The sequence below is a fragment of the Benincasa hispida genome, chromosome 3 (genome assembly GCF_009727055.1).
Source record: "Benincasa hispida cultivar B227 chromosome 3, ASM972705v1, whole genome shotgun sequence".
In the NCBI taxonomy this organism is placed as follows: Eukaryota; Viridiplantae; Streptophyta; class Magnoliopsida; order Cucurbitales; family Cucurbitaceae; genus Benincasa; species Benincasa hispida.
Window position 1 is genome coordinate 4579047 of NC_052351.1, and position 22166 is coordinate 4601212.

A 22166-nucleotide genomic window follows, 5' to 3' on the forward strand; every position below is an offset into this window, starting at 1 on the left:
AAATAAATGTTATTAAGTTTATTAAATTTGTATTTTATTCTAGATAAAATTATTGATACTATAAGATTTTATTTAGTATTTAATTATCTAAAAAAGTTCTATTAGTTTTTAACACTTAAAAAATTAATGTTAACTAAAAAAATACGATATATCTAAGTATATTTTAAAAAAGGAATTATACATATATGTATACATATAATATATTGGATTAGTCCAATGATAATGCTAATTGGACATGTCCAACGGACCAATCTAAATATAACTTATCAAAATGGTGATTCATATCCAATCTAAAGAATAAATAGATTGGATTGGACCATTCAGGTCAAACGATAACTTTAGGCTGAACTTAGATAAAGTTTGGGCTAATCTTGGATCGACCTTTGAACTTTGAGATTGAATTAAAAGTAGAATCTTAATCTTGAAACCTCAATGAGATTTCATAGCTTTAAAATCTCAATGAGAAACCTAGGCCACATCACTTTCTAAGAAGAGAGTTGTGCATAAAAAAAATTGGCAAAAGGATATGAACAAAACCAATGGAAATTCAAAATGCATACCAACAATGAAGGAAACAGAAATTACAAGACAGCGTGTATACTCATATTTACCAGAAGGGGATACACGACGGGTGTATAATATTTTTACTTGCGATACAGCTCAATGATTCGGTACATAAATCACACAAGTAATATAGTACAGATCCTCAATTCTTCAGGTCCACAATATACATCGCATTCACAGGGTAAAAAGTTCTCTGAACCTCAAATTGAAGTTCGACTCAAGAATGAATGGTGACCTTTTAAGGGCAAATCCGGAGACAAACTATACAGAAATCTCCAAAACCATATTCATATTCCAAGCAGTATAGTGATGTACTAGAGAGAGATAGATATATAGATCGCTTCCTCCCATCCTTTTCAAGCCGCTAATAGCAAGTGCCATCATTCAACAACCATCTCACCGAGTTACCTTTTATCTGTCGTGACACCGACGACGACATTGCTCACCTGTCATTCAGAATGTTAGTAGTCTTCACATTTTGTTGTTGATAATAAATCAGGGAACGTATAATTCCAAGGAGGGTTAAGGGAAAAGAACCGAGCAAACAGCATGAATACTTACCAATTTGCCACTTTCGTCAACAGACATAGGGTTCTCAACTACTACTGTTTGACTCTGAGACTGCAGGAAACGAAAATAGTCAACAATCCTAAATCGAGTATGCCGCAAAATCAAAATTACAAATCCACTAAATGGTCAATGTAGAGGCCTAAAAGGAGGGACGAGAGAGAAATGAAAAGCTTGAGAACATACCGATGATGAAGGGGGCATCCCAGAGCTAATTGTTCCATTACGCCTGTGCACTGGAATAGGAACCCTTACGTTGGATATCTGCAAAGAGACATCAAAGGAGAAAACATGAAGAGCTGGAAGAAAATATTAGCACTTATCATGTATAACAAGAGAATACATAATCAGAAGCATTTAACAGATCCAAACTGCACCACCTCAGGTTAATGGGAAGTTTATAGACTAAATGTCTGGGACATAAGTTTGTGTTTTTGAAGTTTTGTACATTTTGTTCTTCCTTAATACTCCCTACCAACCCATGCATAAAAACACGATTATTTCGGAATGGAACAAGTATTGGACTGCTATAAAATGTACCGCACCTTGACCTCAAAATTTACTTGTATCCATTCTCTCACGTTAGTTAAGTTTAACTAAAGCCACATCGAAAATAGTCTGAGTTGGTTTCCAAAATGAAAATAAAGAATATTTATAAATGCTGGAGGAGGCACACAGAAGAAAGTATGGCTTCATATCAAGAGGAGAGAACTTCCAACCCATCACATTCACCGACCCAACAAACTAAAAATATCAAGAAATTTCAGCTGCCTCTCAAAAGAAATGGATTATACTTACACCAACATTTGTAACATAGTGACAGATCGCACACTTGACTGATGGAGCACCATATGGAAAGACGAGTGTTGTTCGGCAGTTTCCACAGTTAACATGTGCAACCTGGTTCGTAGCTTTTTTAACAGTCACAAGCACCCAAACATAAAAACTCAGTAACCTAGCTAACTAATATAACATCAGAAATTTTTGAGTGTCTAGTAATTAATAGCATAATACAGAAACCAGCATAAACAAGACCAGAATTTGCAGAAATAAGATCCCACATCCTTTCCCAAGCAAGACTACCCCTTAGAAGGAACTAAAAACAACTCCTCTAGGTTGCAACCGTAAGAATAATAATAGAAAGATTTAAGACGAATCCTTTATTAATAATTTTAAAAAATGCAATACAACAGCAGTGTTTGAGAGAGAGGAGCAACAACAAAACCATTTGTGTTCTCAAGCAAAGCAAAAAACTACTCTCAAAGATATTATGATCCTTTTCCTCAGAAACATACAAAATAAACAAAAAGAAGAATGAAGGAAGAAAAGTTGAGAAATATGAGAAAAGGAAAGAGAACCAAGAGAATTATAGCGGGAAAGTTCAATAATAGCATACACAATAAACCCAGGTCTTACTGTTATCCCTAATTCACTAAATAAATAAAAGTTCAAACAAATAAGGAGCTGTCACTTTCAAATATCCATTATATCCATTCCAAAACTCAAAAGCAACGATAATTTTCTTCATACCAGGTGCAAGGTTTACTGTATGACAGCAAGAGCATCTAACACTTGTTGCCCCACGTGCGTACATGAGCAATGTCCTGCAACCTCCACATATAAGTTGAGCCATATCTGTTCCTGCAAATGCAAAGCCCAAATCTCTGATATAAGACTTCAAAAGAGTTACCACATGACAAATAGAGGTATGGAGGACTAAAAGGCTTATATGCTACAGGAAAGGAGACACGCTTCAACACATCTGTTATCAGAACTTAATGGTTGATTTTTAGGAAATACACATTAAAATTAGAAACTAATAAAATAATATTCATCATGAATAAGCAAGTCTAACGTCTTACTCAACTCGTTTTTACTGTCCACCATCATATAATTTGCATTTTTGTCTACCAAGTAAAAAGATGGATAACTTTTCAATCAGATCCGGTCGAAAGTTCAACTAACAAATGTTAAAAGAGTATTTCATGGAGGACTTTAAAGGGAATTTTTAATACATTAAGGGTAAAATTGAGAATTTAAAGATTAAGAACCAAATTGTGAATTTACCTACAAGATTAGGGACCATTGATATATTAGCCTACCCTAAACTTTAAACAAAATACTCCATGAAGAGGTTACAAACACGATAATCTTCCACTTGGAACATCTTCACGTGAATATGTGCCAATTATAGAAAGGCACAATTGTTCTGCATAAACCCACAAAACTCCAAACTTGCAAAGAAGCCTATCACAACCCTATTTTTTCAGGAGTATAATATACTCCTGGATGAATCCTTGATATTCCAATCTCATAAAGAAACTAATACCAGAATCTTCTATCAGAATCACTATAACAAAAAAAAAAAAAAAAAAAAAAAACAAAAACGAAAACAAAAAAGAAAAAACAAAAACAAAAGGTCTAATTTAGGATGATCATTTCTAACGTAGGAAAAAGAATAGAGATTCTCATCCTTACTTTCATTTCGCGAGAATCTAATTTAGAACACGGCTTAAAAAAACTAACCTAAAAAGTAGGAAAAAGAATAGAGATTCTAATCCTTATATGATCATTTCTAATGTATTAGGATGACATCTTCTACCTATAGTCATAGCCAACTAAATCCTTCTATATCTTTTAAATTTTCAAATATCATTAGTTGACTTTAACTTTGTATGTTTTTAGTGGAGTATATATTACTTTTTTTGTTAAATTTACTTGTTTTATCTATAAAGAGGTATTAATATATAAATATATACGCATTCTAATTCTAAAAATAAAAAAGAAATTTGTCCCCTACATATCCTTGTCCTACTTTTCAGAAATCATTGAGTCATGTCTGTATCCATGCTTCTTAGTTTATGACTTCCTTTTGCTTTGCAGATCACAGTAATTCTTTTCTATAGATGGTCTATTTCATCAGTTATATTACTTATAATTGTTTGAAATTAACCCCTTATTCTTTTCTTCTAACTAATTTACCTCATTTGGTATAAGCAAATATTACAACTGTGATGCTTCTAAATCTAAACCATCCACTCAAAAATGGAAATTCCTAAAAAGGGCTAGTTACATTGGTCCAAAGGACTATAAACACGTCAATTTCCACACCTCAGTCTATTGACAGTCTTATGCTACACTTAAAATCAATCAACAGCTTTAACAGTATAGTTCCTTTAATGAGTATCTATTAGCTCTTTTGAGAATTTAGGACATTTATCAAATATAGATAGGTAGGGAGAGAGAGAGAGATGCACAAAATAATTATGCACAGAAGATATTTGCATATCTTAAATGAAGAAAACGTCATTTACACACAAGAAGAAATAAAAAATCCAAATTGTTGGGAACTTGGGATAAATCTTAAAAATGTATTTTTCTTATGCTCTTGTAAATGATTTTTGCAGTGTATGCTCATATAATGATAGGGCCATCTTGCGGACCATATTACCTATGCATCCTTCGTTGAGTTAAACTTTGTGCCCAATTAGAAAAAGAAAAGGGGAAAAAGAAGATAAAGGAAAAACCTATTTCAGATATAAGATCTCTAATATTTGGACTCCTGTGGAGATGATTTTTTATTGGGGCATACGAGATTTGGGTTTTCGAAGAAACCTCACCGATGTTGAAATGGTTGAATGGCTGTTCTATAGGATGCTAAAAATTCGTGGTGTTGGCCACTAGACCCTTCTAAAGCATTTTCTATTTGTTTTCTGATGGAGGATTTACCTCATTCCAAAGACCTGATGTCCAACCGTCTTTACTCAATCATTTGGAGGGGTGCTTATCCAAAGAAAATCAAGGTTTTCTGGTGGGAACTAAGCGATGGTGAGGTTAATACATCATATCGGCTTCAACGATGAATGCCTTATTTCTATCTTTCTCCATCCTAGTGTGTTATTTGCTCATCACATGAAGAGTATCCTTCTCATTTGTTTTCCTATTGTACCTTTTCTTATCATTATTGGCTCTTTATCTTCTGGTTGGTCTATGGTTATGCCTGACGCTATTTATGAGATCTTCGCATCTATTTTTTTTGGGTCACCCTTCCCATGGTGATTGGAAGACTTTATGTCTTGCTATCAATAGGGTTTATATGCTCATCACATGAAGATTATCCTTTATCATTTGTTTGCATATTGTCCTTGCTCAGTGTTATTGGCTCTTTATGTTTGACACTTTTGGTTGGTCTGTGGTTATGCTGGGCACGATTTATCATATCCTCGCCTTATTTTCTTTTCTTTTCTTTTCTTTTTTAATGGCTTGCTACCAATAAGGTTATCTTCTGGAAACTTTGGTGTGAATGGAATGCAAGAATTTTCAGGGATAATTTCTTATAATTAGAATCTTTTTTGGACTTGATTTTATTTCATGCTCTTTATTGGTGTAAATGACAACACCCTTTCATATAATCAGATTTGCATGCCACTTAAAATGTCCACAATTGTAGATATTCTTGTCTCCATGCCATAATTGAATTAGGAAACGAAGTCACATACTTGACCATTATCCCATCAGCCTAAATTAAACAGTTTGTCAAGCAGATTGGGATTACAGTCAACTTAGCACAACTTGGAAACTTCTATAGTTAACTTAGCACATTACATTTGTTATCATAATTTCCTCAACGCTTTTAACGACCAAAAAGGGGAAAGAATCAATAGGAAAAATTGTATACCAGGAGGAACTGAGGTGACTGTATTGCATAATGCACAGCATACATTGGTAGCCCCTCCTGGATAAAGAAGAATGCTCCTACACCCACTGCATACAAGTTGGCTCTGCATAGCTGCTACAGCAAGTGGAGAGAAAAAAATCAAGAGCTTGTCAAGAGTGGACTTGCTAACGAGGAACAGCATCATAAGCTATGTGCAAGATTGGAAAAATAAACCAATATGAAATTAACTTCTCTCTATCTAAAACAATTCCACGTGAATGACTTTTTAGAACCAAAATGGATATAGAAGACCCTCGAGGACAATTAAGGTTACCAGGGTGTCATTGGTTCCTTCTACCGGAAAGGTTCCGATCACTTATTACTATTATTATTTTAATGAAAACATCAACTTTTATTGTGAATAAATGAAAGAATACAAGGACGTACATAAGAACCCCACCCACAAAAGAAGCAAGGGAACCCGGCTAAAGAAAGGGCTCCAACTATACAAAATGATATCTATGGCATAATTACAAAAAGTCTTAGAAATCGAAACTCAAAGAAAAACATGATACTAGCAAAGGACCAAACATCACAAGAATTCCTTTCTAACCCTCTAAACACTTGTTATTCCACTCCCCGAAAGAACCCATAATCTACTGGAAAGGTTTCGTCATTCATTTCCTCTTTCAACAATAGTTAACTCACGAATGTGATCCACCTAACTGTGTGGATTAAGAAGCTCTTCGTGTTCTCAGCCTTCTTTGTACAGCTTATGAGGTCAATAATTAAATCTCTTATCGAGGAAAATCCATGGAAACCGCTTCATTATTGCGTGCACATATATATAACATTGCAAAATTAAAGGACATCGTGTAACTAGGAAATAAAGCATGCCCCAGCAAAAGACATCTCAAGATAAAAAGAAATTACCGGTCCATCCAATGAAAATTATTAGGGCAGCATAAAATCTAAAAGCCCAAGTCTCTAAAAGAAAACAAAAAACAAAGGAACGATATTCTTTTCTCAAATCCAAATAATAATAAAAAAAAAAAAAACAATAACCTTCTCCCGGTCCTCCTCACGACCACCGATTTTCTACAGAAACGACCACGTAGAAGTCTCAAGAAGGAAATCTGTCAATCATTCGAAAAACCCAAATGCCCAAATCACCAACAATCTCATTAAACAAAAGAAATCAAAAGTTACAGAAGATAAGTGCAAGATACACAAATTACAATAACACACAGGGAGAGAAAGGGAGGTTAAAAAAAAACCTGAAAATGGTGGAAGAGAGAAGGAATAATGGGTTAATTATGAAGGCGACGATCGAAGAGGTGTAGCTATGGAGGAGGCCGGCTTAAGCGGATGAGAGGATGGAAGCGAGAACTGCGGTTGGAAATTGAAATGCCAGACAATGGGATAGAGGAAAGATTGAAGCAACGAGAAGAATATTTTCTTTTTCTTTTTCTTTTTTTTTTTCCTTTTTAAGAAAAAATATAAATTTTAAAAGAAATTGGAAATGGAGAAAGCATGAGCAATTTCGGAGATTTTTACTTTTATCTTATTTAATAATAATAAAAAATATTTTAATTCAATAGAGGAGCGCGTCGATATTGTCAACGAAATAAACAGAAAGAATAAATCCAATCCAACTGTGGAAGGAAAGAGGCTTTATTAATTACGTGGACTTTGATTAATGCTATGTCAATTCTTGGTTGGATTTATTTGTTTATTTTCTTACAAACTCTCGTAATTTCGTTGTTTTGATGTACAAGAAAAAAAATATGAATAATTAGGTGATTTTTGAAAAAGAAAATATATTGTCATAATAAAGACTGTTTGAAATATATTTTCTCGTTTTATTTTTATTCGTGTTTAATGGTTTTTTTTTCTGTCATTATTTTCTGAAAATCTCCTCTCAAAATTGCATTGGGAAACAAGTGTCTATACACCATAACTAAAAAAGGACAGACATTTTTCATCATATAAGCAAAGACAAATAATAAAATTGATGAAATTTTATGGTCTGCCGTTATATTTGACGGAATGGTATTCTAGAAGTTTCCAAGTTATAACTTTCTTTGCATCATAATTCTTTTTTACTAAGATATTTGCATGTTTACTTTGTATATATTCTCCTTATTTAACTTGGGCCGTATTTTTGGTTTTTGTATATATTTGCATAGGATGCTTAATTTAACTTTGTTGACATAGTATCAGAGCAAATTAATTTGACCGAACTAAAACCCTAGCTGCCACGTTTTCTGTCGTCTTGGTATTGTGTCGATTGGCGTGGGTTGCAATTTCTTCACAATTGTGGGTCTTTGGTGGCTTATGTGGTTTTTTTTTTTGTCTCAAAACAAAATCCCTCCTATTAATTTGGTGGATTATTCTTTAAATATTATTTTGGTGATTTATTATATCCCCACTATATCAATTGCCTCAATTTCAATTTTGGTGGTTCAACATTATTATCTTGGTGATTGAAATCCATCACCAATTTTCAAATTCTTTTGCCGTGGATTCAACATCTGTCGGTTGATTTGTTATTTTGGTCTAGTGTATCAAATCAATTGTCAAATTTTTTTGGTTTGTTTTTTTTTTCGAAATAACCGAAAACGTTTACTACTGGACGTGTTGTTACACAAATACACATGGAGTGGATTATTGATATTTGAGCATCTCGTCATATGACGGACAATTTGAATAATTTTACTCAAACATATGCTATTATTTCAAGTCCTATAAGCTTGCCAAATGGGAATAAAGCACCCGAATTCGGGCTGGCTACTTGAATGATCCGAGTAGTGTACCCAACCCAACTCTTAAAATCTGAGTTGGGTTAATTGGGTTGTCGAGTTGTGCAAGTTTTTTTCTCCTTGTTTTTTCAATCAAAAAAAAAAAAAAAAAAAAAAAAAAAAAAAAAAAAAAAACCAACACTAAAACCATTATAAAATAACCATAAACAAATTTACTAAAAAGACAACCATTTACACCAACAAAGCAACCAAATATACGAATAGTGAACGACGACAGACGAATAGCAACCCATAGGAACACAAGCGAACGATGGACGAATGGCTTGAGCTCATGCACCAGAATGAAGACAGCACACAAACGACGGATGAAGGTTGGACGATCGACGAGCTTCACGCGATTGAGAGAAGGACGAAGGTCGGATGACCGAAGTCGTGCACAACAGAGGGAAGAATGCGACACTATTTGAGATTTGAGAGAAGAGAATAGTTCTCAAAACCCTAAAACTTAATTTAGTTATCTAATTAAACTATGTTCCTAAAACTGTACAGATAACTCAAAAAAAATAATAAATAAATAAAAAGAAAAAGAGAGAGAGGGGTAAGTAATCAACATTAATTTAAATATTTCATCATGGAAGTAAATCAATTATATATATATATATATTAAAATTAGTAATTCGGGTTGAGTTGAGTTAACCTGAACTTTTCAAAATCCCAACTGGTTAACTTTTCAAAATCCCAACTCAAGATCAAACCCATCCCTTATAATTTTGGTTGGGTAGTCCGGGTTATTCGAGTGTCGAGTCATTTGAACACCCCTAGCACTCACCACAATGGAGGGAAGGGTTGTCCTTACTAGTGGTTTCATGCATGAATGTGTTTTATTTGTACCTTTTTTACAATGCAACTTAATATCGGTGTCGCAAACAATGGTGTATGTAGTAAAGGTCCTAGGAATATCTGAATTTGAGCTATGACACAGGAGATTGGGTCATCCGTCAGACATAGTGGTAAAGTTAGTTCCTGCTATTAGTTTAGTTCTGTAAAAAGAAACTGAATAATATATGTGTCACATATCCTCAAGCTAAACAAACTCGCGATAGTTTTTCCATTAGTGATAGCAAAACTAGTTGAATATTTGAACTTATCCATTGTGATTTGTTGGGGCCATATAACCAAACACCATCTTCATGTAGTGCCTATTACTTTTTGATATTAGTTGATGATTTTTCACAAGTAGTTTGGGTATATTTATTATGCGATAAAATTGAAGTTCGTAAATTCTTTCATTTGTTCTTTGCAATGGTTGAACACCAGTTTGAGACTATTGCTAAATCAGTAAGAAGTGATAATGGGACAAAGTTTAAATTCATGTTGGAATATTTTGATAGAAATGGTTAATTTTTCAAATCTCATGTGTTGGAACTCCACAAAAAATTGGGAGAGTAGAGGGTAAGCATCAACCTATACTTAATGGGCACGTGCTTTAATGTTTTAAAGAAACATTCCTATCAATTTTTTTTAAGGAGAATGTGTTTTGGGTATCGCTTATTTGATTAATCATATCTCATCAAGTTTATTGCAAAACAAAATACCCTTTGAAATTCTATTTGGCGTTGCCTCAGACTTTAAAGTGTTATGAGTTTTTGGATACCTATGTTTTGCTCATAATCAACAAGCAAAAGAGGATAAATTTGCTCAGCAAAGTTGAAAGTGTTGTTTGTTGAATATTCATATGGTGAGAAAGGGTGGAAGCTAAACGTTCTTGAAACTAGAGAAATATGTGTCTCACGTGATGTAAGATTTTATGAGAGTGAATTTTTTCATATGTCAAACTTAATACTTCTGTGTCTACTGATAAAAGTATGGTAAATGTTAATCCTGTTTTGGATGATTTGGAGAGTACTTTTGACAATGCAGTGCCCCTTGATGATGTTGCTCTTATAGATGAAGTTATAGGGTCTACCAAAGAGGTTGATAATATAAAGGTGGTTGAGGATGAAAGGTCTGACAGTAGCTTGGGTGAAACTTCTGATCATACCGCTACAACCACTATTCCATTAACAGTGTCACACAATGAAAACAAGCTAGTAAGTGAAGTGGTTGAATTGAGGGGAGGTTTATGAACCAAATGCCCATCAATTCGTATTCATGATTTTATTATTGAACCTACATGAAAAGAGAGTCCATCCCAAGTTCATTGGCATCCATGAGCTCCTCAATCCCCACTCTATAGATAGTACATTTTGTGAATTATGATAATTTTTCTACGCGACATTGTATATTCTTGCAGTAGTAACTGCAGGGTATGAAATTTACAATTTTAATGAGGCTATGAAAGAAGTTGGGCGGAGAAAAGCTATGCATAATGAAATCAGGGCGTTGGAAGCTAATTAGACTTGGGGTTATGGAAGTATTACCCCAAGGCAAGAAAGCCCTTGGATGTAAATAGGTATATAAAATCAAATATCACGCAGATGGAGAGATCGAACGTCTCAAGGCACATCTTGTAATTTTTGGCAATCACCAGGTTGAGGGTACGAGACATTTGCTCCAGTGGCAAAAATGGTAACTTTAGGCACTTGCAGCTGCAAAGAATTGTGAATTACATCAGATGGATATTCACAATGCCTTCTCCATGGTGATTTCCATGAGGAAGTGTACATGAAACTACCACCTGGTTTTACTAGTAATATGTTAGGTATGGTGTGTCGTCTTAAGAAATACTTGTATGGCTTACGCCAAGCTTCGAGACGTTTAGATTATTCGCTCTTTACATTACATTAGGGACAAGTTTAACTTAATTTCCTAGTATATGTTGATGATCTAATTATTTATGGTAAAGATTCTTTCATTATTGCTTCATTTAAGAAATATTTAGGTGAATGCTTTCACATGAAAGATTTGGGCAGTTTGAAATATTTTCTTGGCATTAAGGTTGCTTGGAATACGGAGAGTATTTTTCTTTATCAACTAAGTACACTCTTGACATTATTTGAGAGATGAGGCTTTTAGGAGCTAAACCTACAGAGTTTCCAATTGAGCAAAACCATCACCTAGCACTGGCTACTGACACTTTATTGACAGATCCTAAACAATATCAACGTCTTGTAGGACGTTTCATATACTCATTTACGGGGTCGGACTTGGCATGTGTGGTGCATATTTTGGCTTTTATGCAAGCACTACGACAAGAACATTGGGATGTTGCAATTCATATAGTTCATTATTTTGAAAAGTAGTCCAGGGCAAGGGATCCTCCTTAGCTCCAGTTGTGATATTTCTCTATCAGGTTGGTGTGATTCGGATTGGGCCAATTGTCCCTCAACTTGTCACTTTCTCTTAGGTTGGTTTGTTTTTCTTGGTGGTTCTCCTATCTCTTGGAAAACCAAGAAGTAACAAATGGGTGTCTCGATCGTCCGCAAAGGTTAAGTATCATTGCATGGCTTCTATTGCTTATCGTCCACAAACTTTTATTGCTTTTCTTGGTTGGTTTGTTTTTATTGAAGGTTTGCACCTTCACATCAACACCCCGTTTCATCTTGTAGATCCATTTACAACCGATAGGTTTAACCCCATCAAGTTGATCTACAAGATCCCAAACTGAGTTGAAGTACATAGACTCCATCTCAAGATCCATGGCTTTGACCCATTCATCTCTGTCAACATCCTCCATTACCTTCTTGTAAAACAATAAATCCTCATCCTCGCCGTCGGCTACTAGAGCCAGGTTATTCTGATATTCTAAATTCCATTGATGTATTGAATTACATTTGCAGTCTTGGTGGGTTTTATGTTTCTATAATGCGTTTAAGTGTTAGATGTCATTGTGGATGTGAATTGATGGATGTTTCGAAATGATTGCCGCTGTCTGTTAAAGCTTTCTTTACATTTCAAGTTAATTTGTAAGGGCTCATGCGTTTTTTGGCATAATTACTTTGCTATCGAGTCTGTATTCAAAGTATTTGAGTATGTAAGATTCGTTCGTGATGAAGCTTCAGAGCATGGAAATGTTGTTCACTTTGAGGAAGAAGACCAAGGGTTGGTCGCATCATGTAGCCTAGGCTAAACGATCATTTAGATTTGGCTATGCGATCGTGTAGTATTTACTAAACGATCGCATGGCTGATGCTACACGATCGAGTAAAGAGTTTACTCGATCGTGTAGTGTTGGCTACTCGATCGCAAAGACGTTGAGGTAAACGATTGTTGAGTATATGATACTCGACGCATGGTAGGCACGCGCACTAAACGATCGAGTAACTACCAATTGAAGAACCTCTATTCATAGAAAACCAACGAGTGAAAGCAGATCGTTCCAAATCCCATTGTGAAAGAACACAAACATTTACATTCTAACGGAACAATTATGCATCAAATCTAAATTATAGCATGCTAGAAAAGAAAAATACAAGAGCTCACGTGAACATATACTTGAAGAACATTTCTTCTCATTTCCCTCGATCAAACAACAAAACGTCCAACAGCACGAACGCAATGCGAGCAAACCAGTGAACAACACGAATTGTAGAATACTCGATCACAATCGAGTTGAACTTGATACTCGACCCTCGAATGCAAACTCAACACTACCATGAGGCTACCTTGGTATTCTCGGTGTGAGACTCTAGGAGGTATGGGCTCTGTTTGGATTTAGTAAAGAGAAAGAGATCAAGCAAATGATCAAGTAAGTGGGAGAAGATAGAAGTCTATCATTTAGACTTGGGTACTCGATCGTTAAACGAGTAGCTATCGTATAGGAAAACTCGATGCTTGATCGTTTACTCTCTCAATGCTATGGTATAGCTTTTTCTTGTTGCGTGTTCGATTATGAAAAAATGGAAACGATTTTCATTTTATCCATCAGTTATCAAAAACTTATTATAACTTCCCACTAATTCGGTTATTAGAAGAAAAAACCAAAAATCAGTTATCCTATAATTGATTTAATTATAAATAAATATAATAACTAATTTATCATATTATATTTATAACTTATAGTTTTAATATCACATCATATGTAATATATAAACCATAGTTCTTTTTCTCCTTTTTGGCATTTAATATAAATCATATTTATATTAATTCCTCCAATTAATGTATCTAATACATCAAATTATTTATATCATATATAATTGAATCAATTTAATTATATCATATACAATCAAATTCCCTTTTGTTAATTTGAACACTTCAAAGTAACCCAAAAACTGATCATAAAAGTCTCAAGTATATCTTTGATCAGAAGGAGCTGAACTTAAGACAGAGAAGATGGATTGAGTTGATCAAAGATTATGACTGTACAATTGATTACCACCCAGGTAAAGCAAATGTGGTAGCTAATGCTCTAAGTCGAAAGACCAGATCAGCCAGAGCTAGTCTCTGTTCAGTGAAATGTGCACTGATACATGAGTTGTATAATGCTAAGGCAGCATTATCAGTTGGTCAAACAGGAGGTTTACTAGCTTCATTTCAAGTACGTCCTACTCTCGTAGAAGATATTCTACATGAACAGTTAAAGGATTATGATCAACACATAGATTTGCTATCACCGCAAAGTTTAATCAACTTTCCCACTCTTCTTAATGTCTTTTGAATTATGATCTGAAAAGAAGTCTTTGGCCCTATTTTTAGGCGTCCAAAAACTCTCCAAGGTCGACACCTCCTACTTGGCCGCATGTCCAAGTGTTTCTTCCTCACACTATCAACGCAACCTTCAATCAACACAATCTAAGGTGTCTTCTTCATCTTTAGTCAGTACAAAATACTTAATTTTGCACGTCCTCTTGTGCAACCACCTCATTTGCTTAAGGCTTAAGATTTCTTCCCAACAAGCCACATGTTAGGATGACAATCTTGCATGCGTCTATCCAACCTCATATACGTTAACCACAAATGCGCCCATCCAATTGCCGCAACATACCTATGTCCGGACACCATCAACCGGCGCATGCGTCCATTCACTCTTACCTTGTGCATCTAATCGACGCAACTTAGTCACAAATGCTAGATGCTCGCAAGCTCATCTTTGGCCGCATATGCATGGCTTACCTTTTCTCTATGTGCTCAACTATGATAATGACCAACACTCCTTCAACGCATATTACTAGCTTATCCTATGCGCCCACAAACCTTTAGATGTTCAACGCATAGCATATGTCCAGTGCATAGCACATCACCAACGCATAGCATATCACCAACGCATAATACATCACCAACGCATAGCACATCACCAACGCATAGTGTAGCACTGCCACATCCATCGCGTCCATCGCTGCTTACCATCGCATAGCACTGTCGCGTCCAACGCCGCATGTCTCCCTCGCCGCATTCCATCCATCGACGCATGCCTCGCACCGTGTCATCGCATGCCCTCGCCTCACCGTATGCCCTTGCATCGCATGCCCTCACATCACTGCAAACTACCAACACATTTCCTTCAGTCGCATGCCTTTGGCTGCTTACCACGCATCCATCGCGCAGCCTCCATCGCCGTATGCCTCTATCCATCGCATCCAACGCATCCAACGTCCAATGCCCTTGGATGCACAACTTGAGGCTGCCACATCCGTGTTCTAACCTCTCAATACTTTTGGCTGCCGCATGTGTTGTTCTTGACCACACTTTGGCTTCCTTCAATGCCCCAAATAACGTCTAAATGCTCAAGGCCAATGCATGGACAACACTTAGTCAATCTTCTTGCTTCCAACTCATGGGTTATACTTAGCCAATTTTCCAAGCTTTTCCCAAGAGTCAAGTTTTCAAATTCACACTTTTCTTCTAATTTCCCACCCTTTTCTCTATCATTACACATTAGTTTCCACATCAACCTACTCACCACACTAGTCTCAGTAGGGAACATACTCAAGTAGAGAAATTTGGGTTTAGGGTTCACATTTACCTCCCTCTTATGAGAATTTCGTCCTCGAAATTTTGCTACAGGTCCATCAATTAAACAACTGCGGATATTTTTTTCTGATTTGCTCTTTGGCTTCCCATGTTGCTTCTTCCGTGCTATGGTTTCGCCATAGTAACTTTAACAATGGGATTGTCTTATTCCTTAAGACTTATTCTTTTCTATCAAGAATCTCCATTGGTTCTTCTTCGTAAGAAAAATTTTCTTTCAACTGCATTGGTGTTCAGGCAACACATGGGTAGGATCTAGCACATACTTTCTAAGCATTGTCACATGAAACACATCATGGATACGAGATAATTCTGGAGGTAAATCCAATTTATATGCCATTGGGGTATTTATGATATGCTTGTTATTTATGAGTTGAAATAGACTCTAGAAGTTGCTTACCACTCACTGAGCTTTGTGAAACTTATTCTTTTCTTTCATGTTTTTTTTCTAGGTAGCGAAAGGCGAGAAGTTCTAGGGTGCTGCTAAGGTCAAAGTCTGCCACTTGCCACAGTTACACTTTCGGAGGTGATAACTTGTAGAAATACAAGTTATTTTTTCTCTTAAGTTGGAACAATTAAGGTTTTTAATGATAGATTCTCCTCATTTTTAGAAGAAACACATGAATTTATTCAAACATTTGCAAACTCATGCAAAAGAAGTTTTTATTACCAAATATCGTGGCACTAACGCATTGTATTGCAAGATTTCAATGCAAGGATTAACGTTAACGCATTAGACAAGTGCCGCAGGAAAAGCTCTAACGCATAGGCCATGCGTCGGAGGGAGTTCAACGCAGAGAAGATTCATTGCTCTAGGCTGATTGTGTCACATCACCACTTGCAAGTATGGGCACCTACAGCAGGCGGCGTCTGAAAAGTTTTTTAGAGTCAGATGGCTAATCAGGGCATGGACTTTAATGCTGACCAGGATATGGACTTTAATGCTGCCCATTCACCAAGTGGACGTGACTAACGCCTATAAATAGATGAAGTCCCTCCAGAGTTAAGAAGTTCGAAAATTATCAAGATCCTTACTCTCTGTATATTGTAGTCATAGTTTTAGTTCTGTAGAGGCTGTGTTGTGGTGCTAGACGATCAGAAGGGTTGAGAACCACCACCACCGCCGGTCAGGGAGCGGAGGAATCTACTATTGAGAAAGATACTCCATCCAATTCCTAAACAAGTGATTGTACACAATGAGATTGAGCCAAAGAAATACAAGAGATTGTATTCTTCAGCTTGACTTAGTTTCCTTCTTCTTATTTATCACTTCATTCCATTTGATTAAATATTGCTTTTGTAAAGACTCTCTGTTTCTTTATACAATTTATATGTTTGATCCATCATACTTGCCATTGTTTATTTCTTGTTTATGTTGAATGCGTTAATACTTTATGCAAAACTTCATTCTAAAGCTTAAGCCAACTTGATAAATTGGTAACAACATCTTTTAACTTAGATTGTTCGAAAGAATAACTAAGCTGCATTAAGTAGGACGCCTAGTACAGCTAGAGATAGACTTACTGGTGTCTATTGCATTTTGTGTTAGACGCATGAATCCTAGAGATAGGCTTTGTATGTCATTTGCGTTGAGAAATGTTGAATGAAGTCTGATGCATAAACAAAAGATAAGCAAATCACTCCATTTCATTCACATCACATCCTAGTTGTGTACACTCATTTTAGACCGACGTGTCCACTTACCTTAAATTCCATTTTCGCATGATCCATCATTCACCACTCAACTCTTTTGCATCTCTTGCATAGGCACAACAATTTAGTGTAAATAACACATTTCTCACATTTATTTAGGAAAACGCCTTCAGTAGATACAACGCAAGGTCTGCGTTTGGTTAACTGAATCCCTGAGTTCGACCTTGGACTTACAAGGAACCTAAATTAGATTTATACTTGGGTCTAGTTTAGGAAAACTTGAACGTCATTAGAAGAAGTTTTGTGCGTTCTGCTGCAAATATCTGACACCTCAACGCGTTACATTTACTTAAACGCATCGAAGCATAAATGCATCACTTATACTTAGAACTTATTTCTCCAATTTATTTTACACAATACACTCCTAGAGCAAATCACGATAGCAACGAACAAGTTTTTGGCGCCGTTGCCAGGGATTCAGAAACAAAACTAACTAGAAATTTTGTTTGTATCTGTTGTAGGAACACTTCGGTCGGGGGAGTATTACAAGCTACGCCTAAGCTTGTGAACGTTTATGAGTAGGGAGAGCACTCCTGAATTCAGATACGACCCGAGATTGAAAGAACCTTCTAGTGTAGGAACCGATCTAACTATCGTCGAAGGTTGAGGCAACAATTTCTCAGACAACAGAACAGGCAACAAGCAATGGCAGAAGAACAGGCAAATCAGCAACTAGCTCATACTGCATAGAATCCAATCCTGATGGCGAATAGCAGCATGCGTCCCATGAGGGAGTACGCGTCCCCTATACTGTATGATTTCTCTCTAGGAATCATATACTCAACATCGGATGGAACCAGATTCGAGATGAAATCTGTTATGCTTCAAATGCTCTAGTCTGCTGGACAATTTGGGGGTGGTCGTGGTGAAGATCCTTACGCCCACATGAAGCGTTTCTTGGAAACGTGTAATTTATTTGTGATTCCTGGAATCACCCCAGAGGTGATCAGGTTGTCCTTATTTCCCTACTCTTTGCGTGATGACGCAAAAAAATGGGTGAGCTCACTGAAGCCTAGTGAAATCACCACCTGGAAGAAGTTGGTGGAAAAATTTATGCAAAAATACTTCCCACCTACCACCAACGCGAGGAGGCGTCGAGAGATTATGAACTTTGAACAAGAAGATGCTGAGACCTTAAGCGCCGCATGGGAGCGTTTTAAGGCCAAGAATTGCCCAAACCATGGACTACCTTTAACTCTCCAAATGGAGAAGTTTTATGGAGGACTGAATAGAGCATCGCAGATGGCAGCTGACGCAGTAGCAGCTGGTGGACTTATGGACAAATTTTACATTGAAGCTAAAGAGATACTAGACCGCATTGTTAAACACAATATGGAATGGGTGGATGATACAAATGATGGAAGAGCTGACAGGAAGAAGAGATCTCAGAACGTTAATTCTATTGATGCCAACGCAATAGCCACACTTTCTGCTCAAGTGGCTACGATGACCAACCTTCTGCAGAATATAACGTTGGGAAACGCATCAAATCAGTAGAAGGTGAATCAGATAGAGGCCTTTGGGCAGCCCATGGTTAGCTGTGTGGGCTATGGAGATCCTCACTCCTATGCTGAGTGTCCACAAAACCCTCAGTCAGTATGTTTCATAAAAAACAACCCATTTTCTAATACATATAACCCTGGATGGAGAAACCATCCAAATTTTTCTTGGACAAGAGGAAATCATTAGGAGCACCACCCATGGGTGAACCATCAGCAAAGGAATGGACCGCTGCCTGCATTTCAAAAAACGCATTAGCAACATCAACAACCCTTGAATAAAGGAGGACAGATGTTGAGCTCAGGATCTCCGCTTAAGAACCTATTAAAAAAGTACATAGCCCAGAATGACGCGTTGCTAAAAAGTCAGGCGTCATCTATCAGAAACCTAGAAATCCAGGTAGGGCAGATAGTGAGCAAGTTGAAAAACAGGTAGCGTATAGTTCTACCTAGCTGCTCTGCTATGCGCTATTCATGGTGCTACCGTAGAAAATACCTGAAACACCTGGGAACAATAATGTGAAGGAGCAATGTCACACGGTGACGTTGCGAAGTGGAAGAGTTCTTGAAGAAAGAAGAATGAATCCAAGAAATAGCAGTCCTTTGAAAGAATGCATCACACGTTCAATGAATCAGGAAGAAAGAACGCCCGAGACTACGAGCCATTTAGAACCCAGTACGTCTAACAGGGGAAAGCTTGAAGTGACTTTGAACGCACCATTTCCTAGGCGTCTGATGAAGAAGAATGATGAACAACAATTCAAGCACTTTCTTGAGCTCCTAAAGCAGCTGCATATCAACATTCCACTGATAGAGGCTTTGGAGCAGATGCCAACATATGTCAAATTTTTTAAGGACATTTTGACGAAGAAGAGAAGAGTCAACGAGAAGTAAGTAATAGTGCTAACGTAGGAGTGTAACGCGTTAGTAAGCAACAGTCTACCAAAGAAGCAGAAGGACCCTGGGAGCTTCACAGTTCCTTGTTCGATAGGAGAATTGGATGTGGGTCATGCGTTGTGCGACCTAGAAGCCAACATTAATCTCATGCCACTTTCAATTTTTAAGAAATTGGGGATTGGCGAAATACAACCCACTTCAATTACTCTTCAGCTCACTAACAGAATAATTAAGTACCCAGAAGGGAAGATTGAAGATGTTTTGGTGAAGGTTGACAATCTCATATTCCCAGCAGACTTTATTATCTTAGACTATGAAGCAGATAGAGAGGTACCAATTATCCTTGGACGCCCCTTCTTAGCTACTGGGAAAGTTTTAATTGATGTGCATAAAGGCGAATTAACTATGCGCGTGGACAATGAGGAGGTGAAGTTTAATGTGCTCAACACATTAAAGTTCCCAGATTATGAAGATTGTCAACTAAACAGTATTGAGTTGCCTGAAGAAGAGACTCATGTATGTGAGGTCCTCGCGTTGGAGGAGAACCTGGAAGAATCAGAGCCGCCAAGTTTGAGTGAGCGGCGGACAAAACCAATGCATCCATCACTTGAAGAACCACAAGAACTCGAGTTGAAATAGTTCCCTGGACACTTGAAATATGCGTTCCTTGGAACCAACAACACTTTACCTGTGATCATTTCCGCAAATCTTACAAAGCTTAATGAGCAATTTCTCTTGCAGATGCTGAAAAAGCACAAAGGTGTAATAGATTGGACGCTTGCGGATATCCTTGGCATTAGTTCATCGTATTGCATGCATAAGATTAGGCTGGAAGAAGGGAAGTTGAGATCAATCGAGCCTCAAAGAAGGTTGAACCCCATAATGAAAGAAGTGGTCAAGAAAGAAATTCTAAAATGGTTGGACGCGGGAGTTATTTATCCTATATCCGACAGTAGCTGGGTAAGTCCAGTTCAATACATTCCCAAGTAAGGGGGAACGACCGTGATAGTCAACAACAACAATGAACTCATACCCTCGAGGACTGTCATGGGCTGGCGCACCTGTATGGATTATAGGAAACTCAACGCAGCAACTAAGAAAGACCACTTCCCCTTCCTTTCATCGATCAAATGCTCGACAGACTTGCAGGCAAAGAATTTTATTGCTTTCTTAATGGATACTCTGGTTACAACCAGATTTTGATAGATCCGGAAGATCAGGAGAAGACTACTTTTACTTGTCCCTTTGGAACATTTGCATTCAGATGCATACCCTTTGGGCTGTGTAACTCACCTGAGACATTTCAAAGATGTATGATGACTATCTTCTCTGACTTCCTAGAAAAGACCGTTGAAGTCTTCATTGACGACTTTTCAGTCTTTGGAGACTCGTTCCAGTCATGCCTAGATAATTTGGAGGCCGTCCTCGCACTATACGAGGAAACAAACTTGGTGCTTAATTGGGAGAAATGTCACTTCATGGTGACTGAAGGAATTGTCTTAGGTCACAAAGTATCTAAGGCTGGCTTGGAAGTAGATGAAGCCAAAATAGATGTCATAGCAAAACTTCCGCCACCATCAAATGTTAAAACTTTATCGAAGTTTTTAGGGCATGCCGACTTCTATAGACGGTTCGTTAGAGGATTCTCTTAGATTGCGCGACCTTTGAGTGCATTACTAGAGGCGAACCAGCCCTATGACTTTAATGAAGACTGCACTGATGCGAAACCTTGAAGTATGCGTTGACAATAGCCCCAGTACTGATAGCACCAGATTGGACACAATGCTTTATTCTCATGTGCGACGCGAGTGATGTGGCAGTAGGAAAAGTGTTGGGGCAAAAGAAGGGTAATTTGATACACCCCATCTCCTATGCGTCAAAAACACTAAATGACTCTCAGGAACACTACACCACTACTGAAAAAGAAATGTTGGCTGTAGTGTTTGGTATTGAAAACTTTCGATCTTACTTAGTTGGTGTGTCAGCCACCATATACACCGACCACTCAGCTATAAAATTCCTGATAAGCAAAAAAGATGCAAAGCCAAGATTGATAAGATGGGTGTTGCTGCTATAAGAGTTTGATATTGATATCCAGGACAGAAAGGGAACAGAAAATCAGGTGGCTGACCACTTGTCCAGGCTAGAGAATCAAGAAATGCAAGCCCAAGAAAGTGAAATTAAGGACGCATTTCCTGATGAAAGCCTGTTTAGAGTTGAAGGCAGGGAACCTTGGTATGCGGACATAGTCAATTATTTAACCACCAAGCAATTCCCTGGGAACTTCAACTCTCAGCAAAAGAAGCGGTTAATTCATGACAACAAGTTTTATTTTTAGGATAAACCGTTTCTATATAAACAAGTCCCTGACTCCATAATACGTCGATGTTTTTCGGAGGAGGAGACATAACGCATATTAGCTGAGTGTCGTGACTCTTCGTATGGAGGGCATTTCGGTGGGCAAAGAACCGCAACGAAGGTCCTTCAAAGAGGAACTTTTGGCCCACCCTCTTTAAAGACGTGAGGGAGTTTGTTAAAAAATGTGACCCCTACCAACGCACCGGGAATATTTCTTCAAGGGATGTAATGCCCTTGAACAAT

General features: G+C 37.2%; 1 protein-coding gene across 2 annotated transcripts; it reads right to left on the reverse strand.

Annotated features, from left to right (window-relative positions):
- Positions 1-573: 573 nt before the first annotated feature.
- On the reverse strand, positions 574-7260 carry LOC120073951 (protein LSD1). 2 transcript variants are annotated; one of them, XM_039026876.1, is made up of 8 exons: positions 7066-7260; positions 6854-6924; positions 5810-5923; positions 2662-2772; positions 1930-2042; positions 1318-1395; positions 1126-1185; positions 574-1010 (listed from the first exon to the last, which is right to left on the reverse strand). In XM_039026876.1, exons 3-8 carry the CDS (start codon positions 5916-5918, stop codon positions 969-971), a joined length of 513 nt encoding a protein of 170 aa, XP_038882804.1. In that variant the 5' UTR covers positions 5919-5923; positions 6854-6924; positions 7066-7260; the 3' UTR covers positions 574-968. The 2 variants fall into 2 exon arrangements, with proteins under 2 accessions (XP_038882804.1, XP_038882803.1); XM_039026875.1 differs by having other exon boundaries at positions 5810-5920; positions 7066-7259.
- Positions 7261-22166: the final 14906 nt, after the last annotated feature.